Genomic DNA, 17396 nt, shown 5'->3' with positions numbered 1-17396 from the left:
GCTGTGCTTCTGTTATGTATCTGGTGTTAACAGAGGCTTATTCTGTTATTAGCTGTTTAGTGCCTTTTGGGGCCTTATGTAACACAGTTATCATTATTTTCTTTCCATCATTTAAAATACACACACACACATTAATGTATGCAATAATGTATTATGCCTTTACACATTTTCAAAACTTATTGTAACTTACTAATCATGATAGGTTCATCACTTTTTACTACCATGACTTTACATGTTTTTGAACTTAAATGTAACTTAAGAACTTATAATGAAAAAAATACATGTAATACAAACAGTTTCAATAGAGAAATCATTTATTTATAGTTTATACTCATCCGAAAAAAACTCATATGTCATCACTGTATTCATATTTGTAATTTTGTATGTTAATGTAGTATTCAAGGTCAGATTGAAGAATTTAGTTCCACGCATACTTAGAGAACCATATGTCATTTTCATAAACTTCAAGAGGTAAAGATAATAAACAGCTTTTTCAAAAAAAAGAAAAAGAAAAAAGAAAGATAATAAACAGGCACTTCGGTCCAATTTGGCCCATTTTGATCAATTTGGTTTAATTTCATTCAATTCGGTCCATTTTGGCCCACTTTAATCCATTTGCTTAACTTCGGTCCATCTTGGGTGACTATAAGTATAAACTAAAAATAAATAAAGCTATTATCTTTATCTCTTAAAGTTGAAGAAAATACTTCACTCTCATATTTTCTTCTGAAAAAAAGTGACTATGCTATCTCTCTCTCTAGATTTTTAATTCTTTCTTGCAACATTATTTTAGGTTGATGAATTTTTATGTTTTTTAATATCGTTACTTTGGGTTGATGTGTTTTGGTGTTGAATTATTGTGCCTTTTGAGTTTCCCACCACAAGTCCTCTCTCTTCCTCTTATAACTTTGGTTTGTTCTTTTTTTTGAGTTAATCATTCATTTGTTTGAAAGTGAGAATTTGAGTTTATACAAAATACAATCTATATGGCTATGTATTTAAATGTGCCTTTCAATCATTTGAGTAATATCAATTGTAATTATGTGATAAGTTTTGATTATCATTATAATTTCCTTCAGAGAATGAGAATTTTAAAACTAAAAATTTTAGTTCTACCAAAAGAAATTAAGAAAATATAATAACTTGAGGTGTGTGGGACAGAAGATTGCATATACCGAGGGTAGGACTATCCATGGGTTGGGTTTGTGCCTAACCCGAACTTGACCCAAAAACTTTGGGTAGGGAAAAAAGTAACCCGAAACCGACTTGGAAGACTTGTCAGATCGGCCAATTCGGGTCTTGTCGGGTATTGGGTTGTATTAGTTGGTTTTAGGTTTTGTTAACAAGGCTGATATTTGGCTGGATCCATCAAGATCTGGCATAGATTTCGTCAGATAACGACGAGATTTTGCTGAATCTTGAAGGATCTGGACTAGATCTCGTTGGATCTAGACGAATCTGAGAGAGAGAGAGAGAGAGGTTAGGGATGGTGTTATCGTGGAAGACCTTCGGTCAGTTCAGTTTTCGTTGGGTTTCGAAACCCAAAACTACCACTTGACCCGCACCTTTTGGACTTTGATGTCAGAGACCCATTGCCAATTGCGAGTTGCTCTGATTGGGTTGGTCTTGGTTCGAGCAACACTGGGTCGATTGGTTCTGGGAGTTATTGGTGGCTGTGGACAGCCTTAACCAAGGGAATTGTTAGATACTTAAAGAGGTTTGAATACTCTTATATATATATATATATATATATATATATATATATATATATATATAAGAAAATATAAATAATAACAAGAGTTAGAAGAATATGAACCACTTTACAAAATAATAATATCAATTAAAAATACCAAAAATGATAAAATTATATATTTGTAAAAAGAGATAGAAATTACTTTTATGAATTGTTTAATTTTTAGAGAAATGAATTATGTAGGATAAAATTTAGAGAATGAATAATATATTATGCCTTATTTCGAAATAATTGTATATTTTCACGAATCACACAAGTCTCTAACTACTTATCTCCATGATCATTGAGACCAACTCACATATTGGCACTGCATCTGCTCAATTGCCACACCAATGTCCTTTATAGTGGTCATGTGAAGAAAACCAACAAGTTGGTGATTTGAAACAGTTTCAAAGAAGGGGGAGAGAGGGACAACATATCATACATGACTCACAGTAAGAAGCAATCTGCCCATCTCAATAAATATTTAAGCCCTCCATTTTTTATATACTAGTTAATATCAATACTTTATAATTTCATTTGAAATTATTTTTATGTATATTTAAACATACATATTATATAATACTTATTTTGTTGTATAATATATATGTTTGCCCACAATATTGTTGAATGCTTTGAAACTTGATTTTTTTAATTCATATTTTATTTTTGAAAAGTTGCCGAATACTATAAGACTATTTTTTTTAAGTAATAAATAATATTTACTGTTACAAATAGACTATTAAAATCTACAATTAAGAATTAAATTATAAAATAATTTTATATCCTAAAATTACATAAATTTAAGCAACTTCCCAAACACTTCCTTAACCACTCATCCTTATTCACAACTAAATATGAAGATCCCAATCTCAAGCACCCAATTTATTATCTCAATGAGAAATTGCCTTTAGTTAGACTTCTGTATCCTTAAAAATTTTAGAAATATATAAAAAAAAAAACACCAAAAAAACTTTGAAATCATCATCAACTTTTATTTTTATCACTGTAGCTCATACCACACAAAATAGCAACAAAAAAAAAAAAAAACTACAAAAAAACCTATTAATTATGAGTTTTATAACAAAATAAAAAATAGCTAACTTCATCAATAATCAATTAGAAGGTTTATTTTTATTTTTCTTTATTTTTAAAAGAAAATATATTTACGACTTTTCCACACCAAAATCCCACTCATCCAAAGACTCAAAACCAATCACAACCTTTACAAAATTCACAACATCTGACATCAATATCAAACCTGTAAGCTTTCATCACTAAATAAAAAATGCAAGTCCGCTTTTTGGGTCATAGCCTACTCATATAGGTCAGGATAAAATGATACAACAATGTTGGAGTTATGTAGGTGTTGTTGAAAGGTTGAAGGTATATGACATTATTATTGGTTTGTGTGTATTTGAGATGAGATGTCATGAAAGGCTGTAGGCATGCATATATAAACGAGTAGAAGTGCAATGGGGTAAAAGGGTAAATGAAAATGCAAAGAGTTTTTTTGTGTAAGAGAAAAAAAATCTTGAAACATTGAACTAAAGGAAACAAATAATAATCTTGAAACATTGGATTAATGAAAACAGAGTAGTCTGGAAACATTGAAAAAAAGGAAATAAAAAGTCCCTATTTTAAAATTTATTTCTAATATGGCTTACGAGTATTTACTTCTTCTTTTTAAAGGGAGCACCACATAACAAAACATCATACTCTCCCGCATGAAATATCCGCTTGATATATATGAAGATATATATATATATATATATATATATTTTTTTTTTTTTTTTTCAAATCCTCTTAAGATATTTTGGTTTATAAATAGTGTCCTCATATAGCAAATAATTAACAAGGCTATTGTTATTGGGTGCTGGTCAACAACCATTAAGATTGAATTTTTAGTTAATAAAGTATTGTTGTTTTTTTTTTTTTTTAGAATACTAAGTATGGTTGCTTTAAGCATGACAAAACAACAATTGATAAAATTTTTGATGTTTAAATAAGAGATTTGAGTTTAATTTTCTTGCCTATGCCAAAAATTAATTTGTGTTTTGGTCTGATGATAAAGAACTATTATCAGAAGCGAATGCCATAAATTGAAACCCTCTTAAAAAAAAAGTGTGATAGACTCATGGAGCATTAAAAATCACTCATTTTACAACAGGACCTAAATACCCTTTTTTTTTAGTTATTTCCTTTTTTTCTTTTTCTCTTTTTTCCTTTACTAACATTTCCAACTTGTTTATGGACTTTACTTTTCCAGATGCACAAAACAACCACCCAAATGCCCCAAATTTCAAAACCAACCCAAATTGTCAAGCTTTTTCACATCCCAAATTCAACCCAGTCACCAAAACAACCCACAACCACAAAAACAGAGGAAGAAAAATTAGAAAAAAGTAAAGAGGGAAAGGGGATGCCAACAGGTACAAGTAGTGGCGGTGGCCCTGATGAGCACCACTACCAAATAGTATTTATCGTTTAGCTATAAGGGTAGGGCCAGTTGCTAGCTTACGTATAGGCACATGCGAAGACTTCCATACGATGCTTGCTGATGCATTTGGCTCCGGACAAAAACTAATGAGAAATATTATATACACTATTTTTTCAACATTTGTTTTTTAATTTGTAACATTATAGGACTAATCCACTAATTAAAAAAAAAAATAACTACCATGCACAAAACAATGTATTTACAATATTCTTCTTTTATTTCTACAGACTTTGCCTTCTTCTTTCTACAACTTTCCTTTTTATTTCTCCAGACTTTGCTTTCTTCTTTCTACAACTTTCGAAAGTTGTACTCAAATATTTCTCTAATAGAATAAAACATATTTTACATTAAAAGAAATTATATTTACATTGTCCTTGCAATTTCAATTTACATCATAGACACACAGAAAAAGCAAATGTTATATGAAAATGTATACAAAACTTACCACTTTTCTGTCTCTACAATGTAAACATATGAAGTCCTAAAAAAAGGTAGAATATGCTGAACTTGTAAAAACTTATCAACTCAACTGTCACAAAAAATGTTATGAACTTTTATGTGTATGTAGCATTAGTTTTTATTTTATTTTTTATTTTTGTGCTACATTCACTGTGTTAAGTTTTTACTAGTTCTTATTTGAACCCACTATTGAAATGACTTTTTTTCCTATCAATAACAGTTAGTAACAATCTGACACTTAGGATTTATTGTGAAAGTATTGTGAAAATATTTTAGAAGAATCATTTATTTTTGATTTGATAAAAAATTACTCATTATTTTATTTATTGAATAATATTTAGTCTTAGGGTCCGTTTGGATACAATTTATTTTGTTAAAAACTGAAAATACTGTAGCAAAATAATTTTTAAATATACAAATAGTATCATAAGACCTATTTTTAATATATTTTATTCTAAATAAAATGGTGGCGGGTCTCATGAATAGTAGGTACATTTGTTTCCTAAAAGCTGAACACGTGTATCAAAAAAGAAAAGAAAAAGAGGACGCAAAACGCACAGGAAAATAATTCCTATCCAAACATATACTTCATGCTATCAAAATGAAATAAGTCATAATCCCATTGGTTAAAATTTGGAAGACTTTTGACCGCCTCATTTGCCTAGAGCCGGCCCCAGACACTTGTTCCCATTAACAACCAATATATTATGTTTAATTTAAGTAGTTGTTGGAAGATACCTGTAGCTCTATTGTAAAATTTTTTTACAATTGGCACAATTTGGAAGTCGGGCTGGAACATCTTTTAAGACTGTGATGGTAAAATATATTTACATATGCAATATACAAGCTGGGCTGTGGATGCTTTTAGCCTCTTGTTTAAATTTCAGCAATGATACAACATTTTTCCACACGGGATTTTCTTCCAATGAGATTGTTGTTTGTATTTTAAAAAGGTATTGCTGCTTCCTACTCTGTTTCTCACTTCATTCATTGTCACGATGTTTCCTTATAGTGAAAGAGTGGACACCCACTTCAACTTTATTTACACACACTCTGCTATTGACTGGAAGATGGTCACTGACTGAGGCCACTTGCAAATATATATATATATATATATATATATATATATATATATATATATATATATATTTTGGCTGAACAGGCCGCGTGCAAATTGATTATGTAGAAAAAATAATTACCCTCTATCTCACTTTCTCTCCTTCGGTTGATTTTTTTTGTCTCTTTCCCTCTCTCTCTCTTCCTCTCTGCACACTGAATTTTCTTCCTCTCTCTTCCTATCAACCAAGATCTACTCCTTCACAGACGACCCAAGTCAACTGCAGAGAGAGAGCTCCGATCTGTGAGCTTCTATCTCAAGGAGAAAATTTGCTCTGATCTGTAAGTCTTGGTATCAATATCCTTCATGCACGTGATTGCAAGCAGACGATGCATAAATACAACAGTGCTCTGTGCTCAGTCTGTCAATAACAAACAGTCAAACACTCCATCCAGGTCCAGTGCTCTGCTTTCTTCTTCCCTAACCTTTCGTGCGTCAATTCTTTAAAACTAGTTGAATAGTTTTTTTTAATAGCAATTCTATGGGCACAGAAAACGCCTCCTCCTCCTCCTCCTCCTCATGTTTTCCTTCTTCTTCTTCTATTGTGCCTGGACGGAGGTATGAATATGGCGTCTTTCTCAGTTTTAGAGGCTCCGACACGCGCAAAAAATTTACAAGCCATCTATACGAAGCGTTGAAACGGAATGGCATAACCACATTTAGGGACGACGAAAGTCTCGAGAGAGGAGAATTCATCTCCCCAGAGCTCATGAGAGCAATTGAAGAATCGAGATTTGCTGTCGTTATTTTCTCTAAAAACTATGCTTCGTCGAGTTGGTGCTTGACTGAACTAGCAAAGATCGTCGAATGCATGGATAAGAAGAAGCTGACAGTTCTGCCTGTTTTCCACGGTGTGGATCCTAGTGATGCGCGCAAACTTAAAGGAACTTTTGCAGAAGCTTTTGCAAAACATCTCAGCGATAACATTAAGAACGTGCATACTTGGAGAGATGCTGTGACAAAAGTCGCTGGTATTTCTGGATGGGATTTACAGGATGAGTAAGATTTTTTTTTTTTTTTTGTATATCATTTTTTTCAGATATTATTTATAGTTGAAAATATCATTTTTATCTCTTTATTTTGGGTTTATTGTTAATTTAGTCCATATATTTTGAGAGCAGACAATTTAGATTTTGTTCAACTTGCACTCAATTTGATACCTAATGCCAAATCAAAGCTTTTCTTACATTTTTTTTTTCCCACTTTCTTGGCAACCAAACATCAAGACACAAATCAAATTTACTAATCTCTAACTCTGAAAAATACATATATCAACTCGGCAACTAAAAAAAACTCAGATTTGGACTTGACTATAACTTAAAAATAATAGGGATCAAATTGACTTTGAGTTGAAAAAAAAAAAGAATCAATTTGATTGCTATCAAAATGTTGGGACCAAATTGACAATGACCCCAAATATAGGGACCAAAATATAATTTATTTTGCCTATTTTTAACTACCATAAAAATTGAGAGATACATTATTAAGAAATACTATTGTGCTTCATTAAAAAAAAGTTTATGTGAAGTTGAAAAATCTCATGATTTTTTTATCATTATTTATAAACCTCATGAAATATAGTGTTTCTATTTTATGAAACTTGATCAGTTTGAGAAAATTTCCCATGTCTTTAATTTTTTGAGGTTGGAAATTTTGAATTACACGTGACAAGTTTAAATTTAAATTTTCTCGATTAGTAGGGGCATTGAAAATTATGGAACATAAGATTGAAAAAAAAGTGATTTGAGAAATATTTTTTGAGACACACAAAAGAGTAGATGATAAATTTCAACTATGTATATCCTCTTGAGAATTTAAAAAAAAAAAAAAAAATCTTGGCCAGAGTATGAAAAAAGTAGAATTATGGAAAAAATAGCATTTCTATTGTTAAGTGAGAACAATGATCTTATTTGAAGTTGGTATTCTTATTGTATGATGGAGATACAATAATACACAATTTCATTTGATATTATCTTTTTTGCCAAGGTACTCAAGTAGACACTTAAATTTGTGCCTGAAAAAAATTGATAATGTGTAGACATTCATATTATACAATTGTGGTATAATTATAATGATGCCAAGTTTTACAAAAGTACCGAGTCCCTTATTCTTGTGAAATTATGAACATTTTTTTTGTTCCTAAAAGTGGTTCCTAGTAATTAGAGACTATAGGTGTGTTCACGAAACTGCTCAAACCACACGACTAGACCCAAAACGAATAAAACTGTCCATCAAATGGAATAATTGCACCACACTACAAGTGGAAATTAACTGCATTGCACTAGACTATGCAATGCAACGTGCGTTTTATGATATATAATAAAACTGCACACAAGTGCATTGCATCGCACTGTACCTATATATATTTATTTATTTTATGTTTTATATATATATATATATATATATATATATATACATTAAAAGTTTAATATTAGTGGCCAACCTAGTGTTAGTGCATTCATATTTACGTTAAAAACGATTTCATTTTGATTAAATACAAAATTAAAAGTTTAAAACTTCATTAATTTCTCCTTCTCACACTCTCACCCTTCTCTCCCGATACCCTCTCACTCTTAGTAGGCATGACTAGTGTATATGGTACACTATTATGGATCTTATGGTTGTTGTTTGTTAAGCATTTTTGTGTTACAGGTTATATTTGTTTGACATGTATAATTGTTTGTGGTACTTTTTGTTTATTGTCAATTTGTCTTCTTTTTTTTTTTTTTTGTATTACTTTTATTGTCACACAATTTTTATATTTTTTTGACACTTATTGTCATATTGTCATGGTTATTAATCATAAACTAATAATTAACCATGATATCTTGAAAAATATACTAGCCTAAAACCGGCCAAACTGCACATTGTACATTGCACCGCACTGCACTTGTGACTGCAAAATTGAGGTGCGATGCAAACCGTGCGTTGATGGTTTTTGCCAAATTGCACAGCAAAATGCTGTGCTAAAAATGACCTAAAACTGCACCGAACACCCTTACTACTAACTAGATGCTAATAGATTTACATCTCTTGCCATATGTGTATGAATTGAGAAATGATGAAAAAATAATAAGTTTGCAAACAATCATCCTCAAAGGGCAACAGTGATTTAAAAAAAGTTGAGCATAAAAATAAAGTTGTTGGTACAAAAATTATCATTTTTTTGCAGTTGATAATACCATTATAATCTAGACCTTTTGTGTCAAGTTGTGTATGAGAATCTCTAGCTATAGCCATATGTCTAGATGAACATTAAGGAGGAAAAGAAGAATAAACTGCCTATAAGGACACCTTACATAGGATTGGAGATCCCAAGAACTAAGTTCGAAGGGAAAAACGAATCATAGAATAGTTTGAATAATATGCACTTAATTTAGTTTCAAGTACAAGTACTCTTTGTCACTCCTAATGGTGTAAGTGTTGTATCTTGTAACGCAATAAAGGACGAGTTTTTTCAATTAAAATGAAAAAACTCTTAATGTGATCTATAGCTCTTATGAATGAGATCTTAGAGTTACAAGAGTATCCTTGATAGATCTACTTAAGTGAGCACGGAAATGATGCTACTTCTTATGAGGATAGGGCCAATTCTCTAAGTTTCTGATGAAAGCTAGGATCAAGCACAAGGTTGTAATGTGTGGGCTTAGAAGCTCGTGGTAGAGTATTGAAATATTATGTGTGTGATGAAATGTCTTAATATCACTATTGACTTTGGAATAACATTGTTGGAGCACTAAGTGAGGTTTCAAATCTGACACTATCTTTATGCATATTATTCTATCTTGACCTAGAAAATTTGTATATGTATTTTACATATATTCTTATAAAAATAAGTGGGGGACTGTTGGAATATTTTTATAAAAACTATTATATAATCTGAATTAAATGGCCAACTAAGGGAAAAAAAAATAAGATCAGCTTTTTATTAATGGGCTTTTCGTTTTCTTTCCTATTCTTAAATTGAAATACAAATCATTCTCAAAAAAAAAAAAAAAATGAAATACAAATAGTAATCATATTCTTTTTTATATCAATTATGAGTTGAACGTTGGCATTAGTGACTTTAAAATCTTTACTTATCAAACATATTCTTGCCCAACTTTTTATGCTCTGTTTGGATTGAGGGGGAGTAAAGGGGAAGGAGGGGGAATGATTTAATTTACCGTGTTTGGACGTTTGTTTTACTACTGATTAATAGTTAATACTGATTATATCTTAGAATTCATATCCACAAATAACAAGTTCTAATGCTCTATACATGAATAACGTTACTAATATTTATATGAGGGCTTTTTACTGTTTTGATTTGTGAGGATAGTCAGAGGCAGAGCAATTTAAAAGAGGAAAAACGGGAAGTCATTTATAAACTCATTATAAAGGATTTTAAATGGAATAGATTCATTAGAATATTATAAGAGGATCTCATGCCCGGCCATAGGTGTTGAGAAGAGAGAAAAATATCAGTTTTTGTTATTGATTTTTCACGCAACATCAAATTGTTAAATTAATACTTGCTCAGTCAATGTTCTCTTCTTTTGAAATAATATTATTGTTGAGGGTTTCTTATCCTATAAGTGGCGTAAGTTTGTAAGGATACCTAGTAATTTAATTGTATCATGAGGCGGCACACATAATTGCCAGTCTACTAGACGGTGTGTATTGTTGCAAAAGAACGACCGTGTCTGTGTCTCAACTCCACAACCTTTTTTTTTTTTTTTTTGAGAATCCAGTCAAATACCTTTTATTAAAGCAGGCTAGGTAAATCTGCCTGAAGAATTTCAACAAGTTCTGGTGGTACAGTCTCTATCCAAACAGTCATTAGTGGTAGAAACTTTGCTTTACGAGCTAGAAAGTGAGCCAACTGATTACACTGTCGGCGTACAAAGGATACTCTAAAAGTTGAAAAGTAAGAGCTAAGAAATAAAATATCTTTTATTAGGCAACTCCACAACCTAAAATTCATGAAATTGACGATATTTTATTTTTCTTATTATAAGATATTATGATGTACACCAAATAAGTAATATCTTTTTTATTTGTTCTCTAATTAGTGAAATATCATTGTCTAAATAATTATTCTATAAATTATGAGATGTACTTTATGTGTGGGGCAAAAGGATCCTGGTGGGAATGTGGGCCTTTTGGGCCTTGTTAAGGAAGGCCGACCTGACCCTGGGGTTAGAGATTGTTGGTGCTATGGGTCGGCCTATACGCCGAGGATCCGAGGATCCAGCCGAGGATGGTTTTCCCCTCGGACTGACATCAAAGAACCTGAGACTTCATGGTAAAGGTTAGGGAATGACACGGTCAAGACCAATGGTTAAAGGGAGAGAACCCTTGAATGTCCTAGAAGCGCCGATGTTGGAAGAATATCAAAGGTAAAGGCTGCTACCTCCACATTAAAGACCCTGCACCTACCACCCTGGCCGCATTAATGAGGAAGTGACACTTAAACAGTGGAAGGGAAACTTCTAGTTACTGTTCAAAGGCACTAAGAAAAGAAATATCTAGGCTAAGGGAGGAATTGGGGGCAACACGTGGATAAAGTATTAAAAAGAGGAGTATTTAAGGAGGGACCTAGAACAGAAACGGGACGGAACTTTTTGTAACCTAAAAAGAACAAGGAAAAAGAGAGAGATATAATATAAGAACAGCTCTCGGCTTACGTCCGAGGAGGCCTATTTACATTACTCCTTTTTGTTTCCAAGTACTTGCAATCTTTAGTTTGTCATTTCATCCTCATACACTTCTAACCTGGGTTTCAAGCCCACACTCTACAAATTCATATTGTTTAAGGCTCATTGGGCCTGAGCCCATAACTGTTCTTGGGTCCAGGTGCAATTGTGCACTTACACTTTATATATTAATTTACGTTCTTAGTAACAACACTTTCTTTACTTGGCCACATGACAACTTTCTTTGTCCCCTGTAGAATTGGACTTTGGTTTTATTGTAGGAGTATTATTTTGAGAGAAGAATTGGACTTTGGTTGAAGAACATTGCATGTGTAGTTTGTGCCATGTATATATAATAGACTTTTAGAGTTCCCCTTTTGTTAATTAACAAAGCTAAGATTGTACTTTTGCTGAATGTTTTGTCCCTAAACTAGCTCTGCCTCATCAAAACTATTGTTCTGCTCTATTCTTTACAGGAGTGAATCAACGGTTATCAAAAAAATCATTCAAAGGATATCTCCTGAATTAGATCATGAGTTCTCAATTGATTTCGAGTGCCTTGTTGGAATGGACTCCCGTGTGAAGAAAATGTTGGATTTATGCACGTGTGAAGGGTTGGATTGTGTCCACTTTGTTGGGATTTGTGGGATGGGTGGAATTGGCAAAACAACTCTTGCCCGAGAAATTTATGATAGAATTTATAGTGGCTTTGAAGCTTGTAGCTTTCTTGAAAATGTTAGAGAAGTTACCAAAAGTAAAGGTTTAGTTTCTTTGCAAAAAAAACTTCTTTCTAAGATCTTCATAGGAGCTGAAATAAATATACATGATATGCATGAAGGAATTAATGTCATAGGCAATAGACTATGCAATAAAAAGGTTCTTATTGTTCTTGATGATGTGAACGAAGAAGAACAACTACTAGCATTAGCAGGCAATGGTGGTTGGTTTGGTCCAGGGAGTATAATCATTTTAACGAGTAGAGATAGACATTTGTTGAGAAGGCATGGAGTGAAACATATATATGAAGCTAAGGAGCTGAATATAGATGAAGCTTTGGAGCTTTTTAGTTGGAAGGCTTTTAGGAAACCTCATCTTGAAAAAAATTATGGGGATTTGTCTATGAAATTTGTGAGATATGCTAATGGCCTTCCTTTAGCTCTTAAGGTTTTAGGTTCTTCATTGTTTGGTAGACCACCTGATGCATGGAGAAGTGCTCGAGATAAACTAGAAGCAAAACCTAATAGAGGCATTATGGAAATACTTCAAATAAGTTTAGTTGGGCTAGATGATACACAGAGAGAATTGTTTTTAGATATTGCATGTTTCTTTAAAGGAGGGCACATATCTTGCGTAAGAGATACTTTACAAAGTTTAGGTCACTATTTTGACTACGATATTCATATTCTTATGGACAAATCTCTCATAACCATTGAAACAAATGGAACTTTGTGGATGCATGATTTGCTACAAGAAATGGGTCAAGACAAGGTTCGTTGTGAATCTCTTAAAGAGCCTGGTGGACGTAGTAGGTTATGGTGTTATAAGGATGTCCTGCATGTATTGAAAAATGACACTGTAAGTTTACAAGTCTAAACTTGAATTTAGAGAACTCTATATATTCTTTCAAATGCTTTTAATAATTTTTCTAATTTTATTGTTCTTGGTTAATAGGGAACAAAGCTTGTTGAAGGTATAGTCTTAAGGATGCCTGTGCATAAAAATGAATGCTTGAGTGCTGAAGCCTTCTTAAAGATGAAAAATTTGAGGTTTCTTAAAATTGGTTACGTGGAACCTCAAATAGGCCATAACAGAGGTCATGTCCAACTTCCACAAGGCCTCAATTATCTCTCTAATGAGTTACGCATAATAGATTGGAATGGATATCCTTCAAAATCCATGCCAACCAATTTCCAACCAATTAAACTAGTTGAATTGAGACTGCATTGCAGTGGCATCAAAAAATTATGGAAAGAAATTATGGTAAGATTTTCACTTATGCTAATTTGTATTTGCTTCCTTTTTATTAAGGCTTGAGTTTGTCTAATTATTTGTTGGTTTATAACAGATTTTAAATGAGTTAAAACTCATTGACTTGAGTGACTCTCAAAAGTTAATTGAGATCCCAAACCTTAGTAAAGCCCCAAATCTTGAGAAATTAATTCTTCAATGTTGTACAAGACTATGCAAGATTCATGCATCTGTTGGAGATCTCAAAAAGCTTATTCAATTGGATCTGAATGGTTGCAAAAACCTTTCAAGCCTTCCTATTGCAATTTGTAATTTGATGTCTCTAAAAACTCTCAATTTATCTGGTTGCTTAAGACTTGTGAATTTGCCAGAGAACCTTGGAAATGTTAAAGGCCTAGAGGAGCTAGATGTGAGTGGAACTGCTATAAGAAGGCTATCTTCGTCCATCATTCACTTAAAAAATCTCAAAAAACTATCTGTTGGTGGATGTGATTCTCTATTATCTAAACCATCCAATATGCTCCTCAAATTTCCTTTATTGCAAAGGAGTCTAGATCCCATGGGCATGCTAATGCGTACTTTATCAAGCTTATCCTCTTTGACAAATCTAAATCTAAGTTATTGCAATCTTCGAACAATCCCTGATGCTATTGGTTGCTATTTGCCGTCTTTAACTTATTTAAATCTAGGGGGAAATAATTTCGTTTGCCTTCCTAAAAGTATCATTCGATTATCTAATTTGAACACCCTTATTTTGAGTGGTTGCAAGGATCTACAATTACTACCAGAGCTTCCATTAAATCTTATTTATTTTGAGGCAGAAAGTTGTACCTCGCTAGAAATATTACCCTTAAGACCAGAAGATGTTTTTTGTCCCTATCTCTTTCTTATTAATTGCGTCAAATTGATTGACAATCAAGGTTTTGATGACATGTTCTCAACAATGTTGGCACGTTACATTCAGGTACCTCTCTCTCTCTCTTGCTCTCTCTCTCTCTCTCTCATGAAGTTCTAACCATCATGATTTGTGTGTTTCAGAGACCTGATTTAGATTACCAAAATTTTCTTATACCTGGAAGTGAAATTCCCAAATGGTTTAGCCATCAAAGCGAGAGGGATTCAATGAAATTGCATGGGTCTTCAGATTTTATGGGAATTGCTGTTTGTGTTGTTTTTGTAATTCGCCCCCATCTTTCACTTTGCCAACCTCCTTCGGAATTTTATAGACCTACACATTGGATTGATCTAATCTGTTATGTCAATGGATCTAAAATTTTAGATGACTTTGGCGTTAGTCTTTCCGAACAATTTGGTAAGATTGATTCATATCACCTTTGGATAAAATATTTTCCTTTCAAAAGGAAAAGGGACAAGGAATTGAGTCAGATTGATATTAGAATAAGCACAATGGGTCCAGGCTTGGAGGTGGCAAAATGTGGAGCCCATTTGGTATACGAGAAAGACATTGATGATCTTAAACAAAACATACCTGGGTCTAGCAGCTGCAGCATCACTCCTTTTGAGGATAATTTAGACGATTCAGCAAAAGATACCAAAATTAAGCAAAATTGTGATGATTTTGATGGAGATGGGGCAGGACCTAGTGGAGAAGGTACCTCTAATGAAGTAGATGACGCACAGCCAAAGCGGATTGGGAGTTTATGCACACAAGGACAGGGTGACTCTAATTGTGAGGGAAAGGAATCCTAGTGACAATGGTAAGATTGATGACTCTACAAGGTTGATAAGCCTTCTATCTTTGATCTTTTGTAAGTCACCATATTTCTCTCTCTTACGGATTGTGTTTGTTTGTAGCTGTATTTTTAATAATTTATTTATTTTTTTTTTAAATTCATTGGCTTTTGCTTGCATATGTTTTTCTTTTTAGTCAATGACGAGGGTCATATGAGTTTAAGTAATTAGGTTCGGATAATCTATGCCCATAATCATCTATTTTAAGAAATATTTTATGGGAAATTAAAAAAGCTAATTATATTTTTCATTTTTCCATAAAAAGTTTCCGAAAGTGATTTACTAATGTTTTCCCTAAGAAGTTTCCTAATGTAAGACATATGCTTGGTAAAACCCTAAGTAATTTGTGATTCCTATTTCTGCTAGTTGCCTTATATTGGGTACGAGGAAGTTTTGGGTTTTGTTGGAAAGAAAAAACTGTGTCACGCTCACATTGCTTGCTGACGGGAAACGAGGAAAGCATGTATTGCTGATTGTATGGTAGTCATTTTTGTTCAATTGTGTTGGAGGGTAAATTCGGCACTCTTGTTGCTCCTTTATCTATTTATTTATATTATTTACTACAAACTTTCCTTTCCAACTCTGATAAGTGATAACATATTATACTATACTGATTTTTCAAACATCTATTGTGAACCTATCTGCTCTGTTCCCCCTGTTCTGTTGGTTGTGGCCATTCTATTAGGAACCTTCTCACTGTAGCATCGTTGATGGATATCTGTTTATCCATATTGTCTAGAGGATAGCACTACTTTCCTGTACAAGTGACATTCCGTGAACATGATTAGCTAAGCTTTGTAATTGTCACGACTCAAATCTGTGTAACATGAATTTAGATACATGACTAACATATTAATTTTACATAACTTAATAAACATAATTAATTTCAAATTTAAATAAAACTCCAAATAAATAATGCTCTTAATAAACCTCTTTCAAAATCTAAAATCCACAATTTAGAATTAATCTCCAAAAACTGTAAAACCAAAAGCCAAATAAAAATAACTAAAAAAAATCCTTTAAGACTTCAAGCATTATTGATGTCGCCTAAAAACTCCCATGCTCTACCTTGCACCTTACGAAGTGATCCAAAGTTCTATTTTCTAACTAAACTTTAATCTAAAAATTGTAATTGATGGGGTGAGCCACAAATCTATTAAGCAATTATACACAATACACAATAAAATAGAGTCAAGAGAGCACAAGTATTTTGATTTCACAAACTCATTCAATGATATCAAATATAATTTTTCCAAAACATATAATGAACCACTTGATACATATGTAATCAAATCTTAAAATCATTCGAAAACACATGTAAATAATTTATCAGAGCACAGTGTCACATATACACACATATCACATATTCTCACATACAATCCTGTGAGCGGATACCAACATCTAACCCTTGTTGGTGAGGGATCAACACTTATTCTCACATACAAACCTTGTGAGTGGGCTTACACATATATTTGATCAATTCTAAACACACTTATTTTGAGTCACATATCACAAAAGTAAAGTTTATACAAAATAGAATAATTTTCTTAATATTAACAATTTTCCATATATAGAGGCATATCGAATATCACAATATTGAATTGAAACATAAATCAAAGGATGCTTGACTCTATTAAGGAATAAATAGGAACTGCGGGGTTTATATAAGTATTTTACAATTCTTGAGTAAATTTGAAAATTTAATTTGCTAAAGAAAACATTTTAAATACCATTTGGAAAATAGGAATATGACTTTAAAATCACTTGGATTTAAACAAGTTTAAAGAACAAGAATTTTTTTTTAAAGAAAACTTACATTAAAACTCAATTCTTTTTAGAAAATAGTTCAGTTTAGAAATCATCTTTTAAATGAGATTCAGACGTTCAAAACATGATTTAAAATTCGAAGTTTCTCTTTAAAACATTATTTAAAAGTCGAAGTTTCTCTTTCAATGATGTAAAAAATTGCTTTTGATAAACTTTAGAAAACTTATGCTTAAAAATGTGAGCTTTGAAAACCTTTAGAGTCGAGGAAACTATTGACAAAACTTTGTGCATATTATGCATAATTACTTACTGCACTTGAATCACTTTGAAAGTCTAGCCGAAACACCCTCCAAATCGTCTCAAAATACTCTTAAATAGGACCTATAATCAACCATGGAAATTACTTAATATCCTCTACAAAAT

The 17396-nt window shown here is 32.3% G+C and overlaps 1 protein-coding gene across 1 annotated transcript in view; it reads left to right on the top strand.

Annotated features, from left to right (window-relative positions):
* The first annotated feature begins 5905 nt into the window (after positions 1-5905).
* The window catches only part of LOC142608367 (TMV resistance protein N-like), a 39402-nt gene continuing 27911 nt past the window's right edge, over positions 5906-17396 (top strand). The window contains exons 1-5 of the mRNA XM_075780128.1: positions 5906-6807; positions 11963-13061; positions 13158-13466; positions 13552-14418; positions 14493-15172. Coding sequence (XP_075636243.1) covers positions 6290-6807; positions 11963-13061; positions 13158-13466; positions 13552-14418; positions 14493-15164 — 3465 coding nt within the window. The 5' untranslated portion in view covers positions 5906-6289 and the 3' untranslated portion in view covers positions 15165-15172. The remainder of the gene's footprint in view (positions 6808-11962; positions 13062-13157; positions 13467-13551; positions 14419-14492; positions 15173-17396) is intronic.

This window comes from Castanea sativa, chromosome 8 (assembly GCF_040712315.1).
Source record: "Castanea sativa cultivar Marrone di Chiusa Pesio chromosome 8, ASM4071231v1".
NCBI classification, from domain to species: domain Eukaryota; kingdom Viridiplantae; phylum Streptophyta; class Magnoliopsida; order Fagales; family Fagaceae; genus Castanea; species Castanea sativa.
The sequence above is the reverse complement of the archived record's forward strand: the minus strand, read 5'-3'. Positions and strand labels throughout refer to the sequence as shown.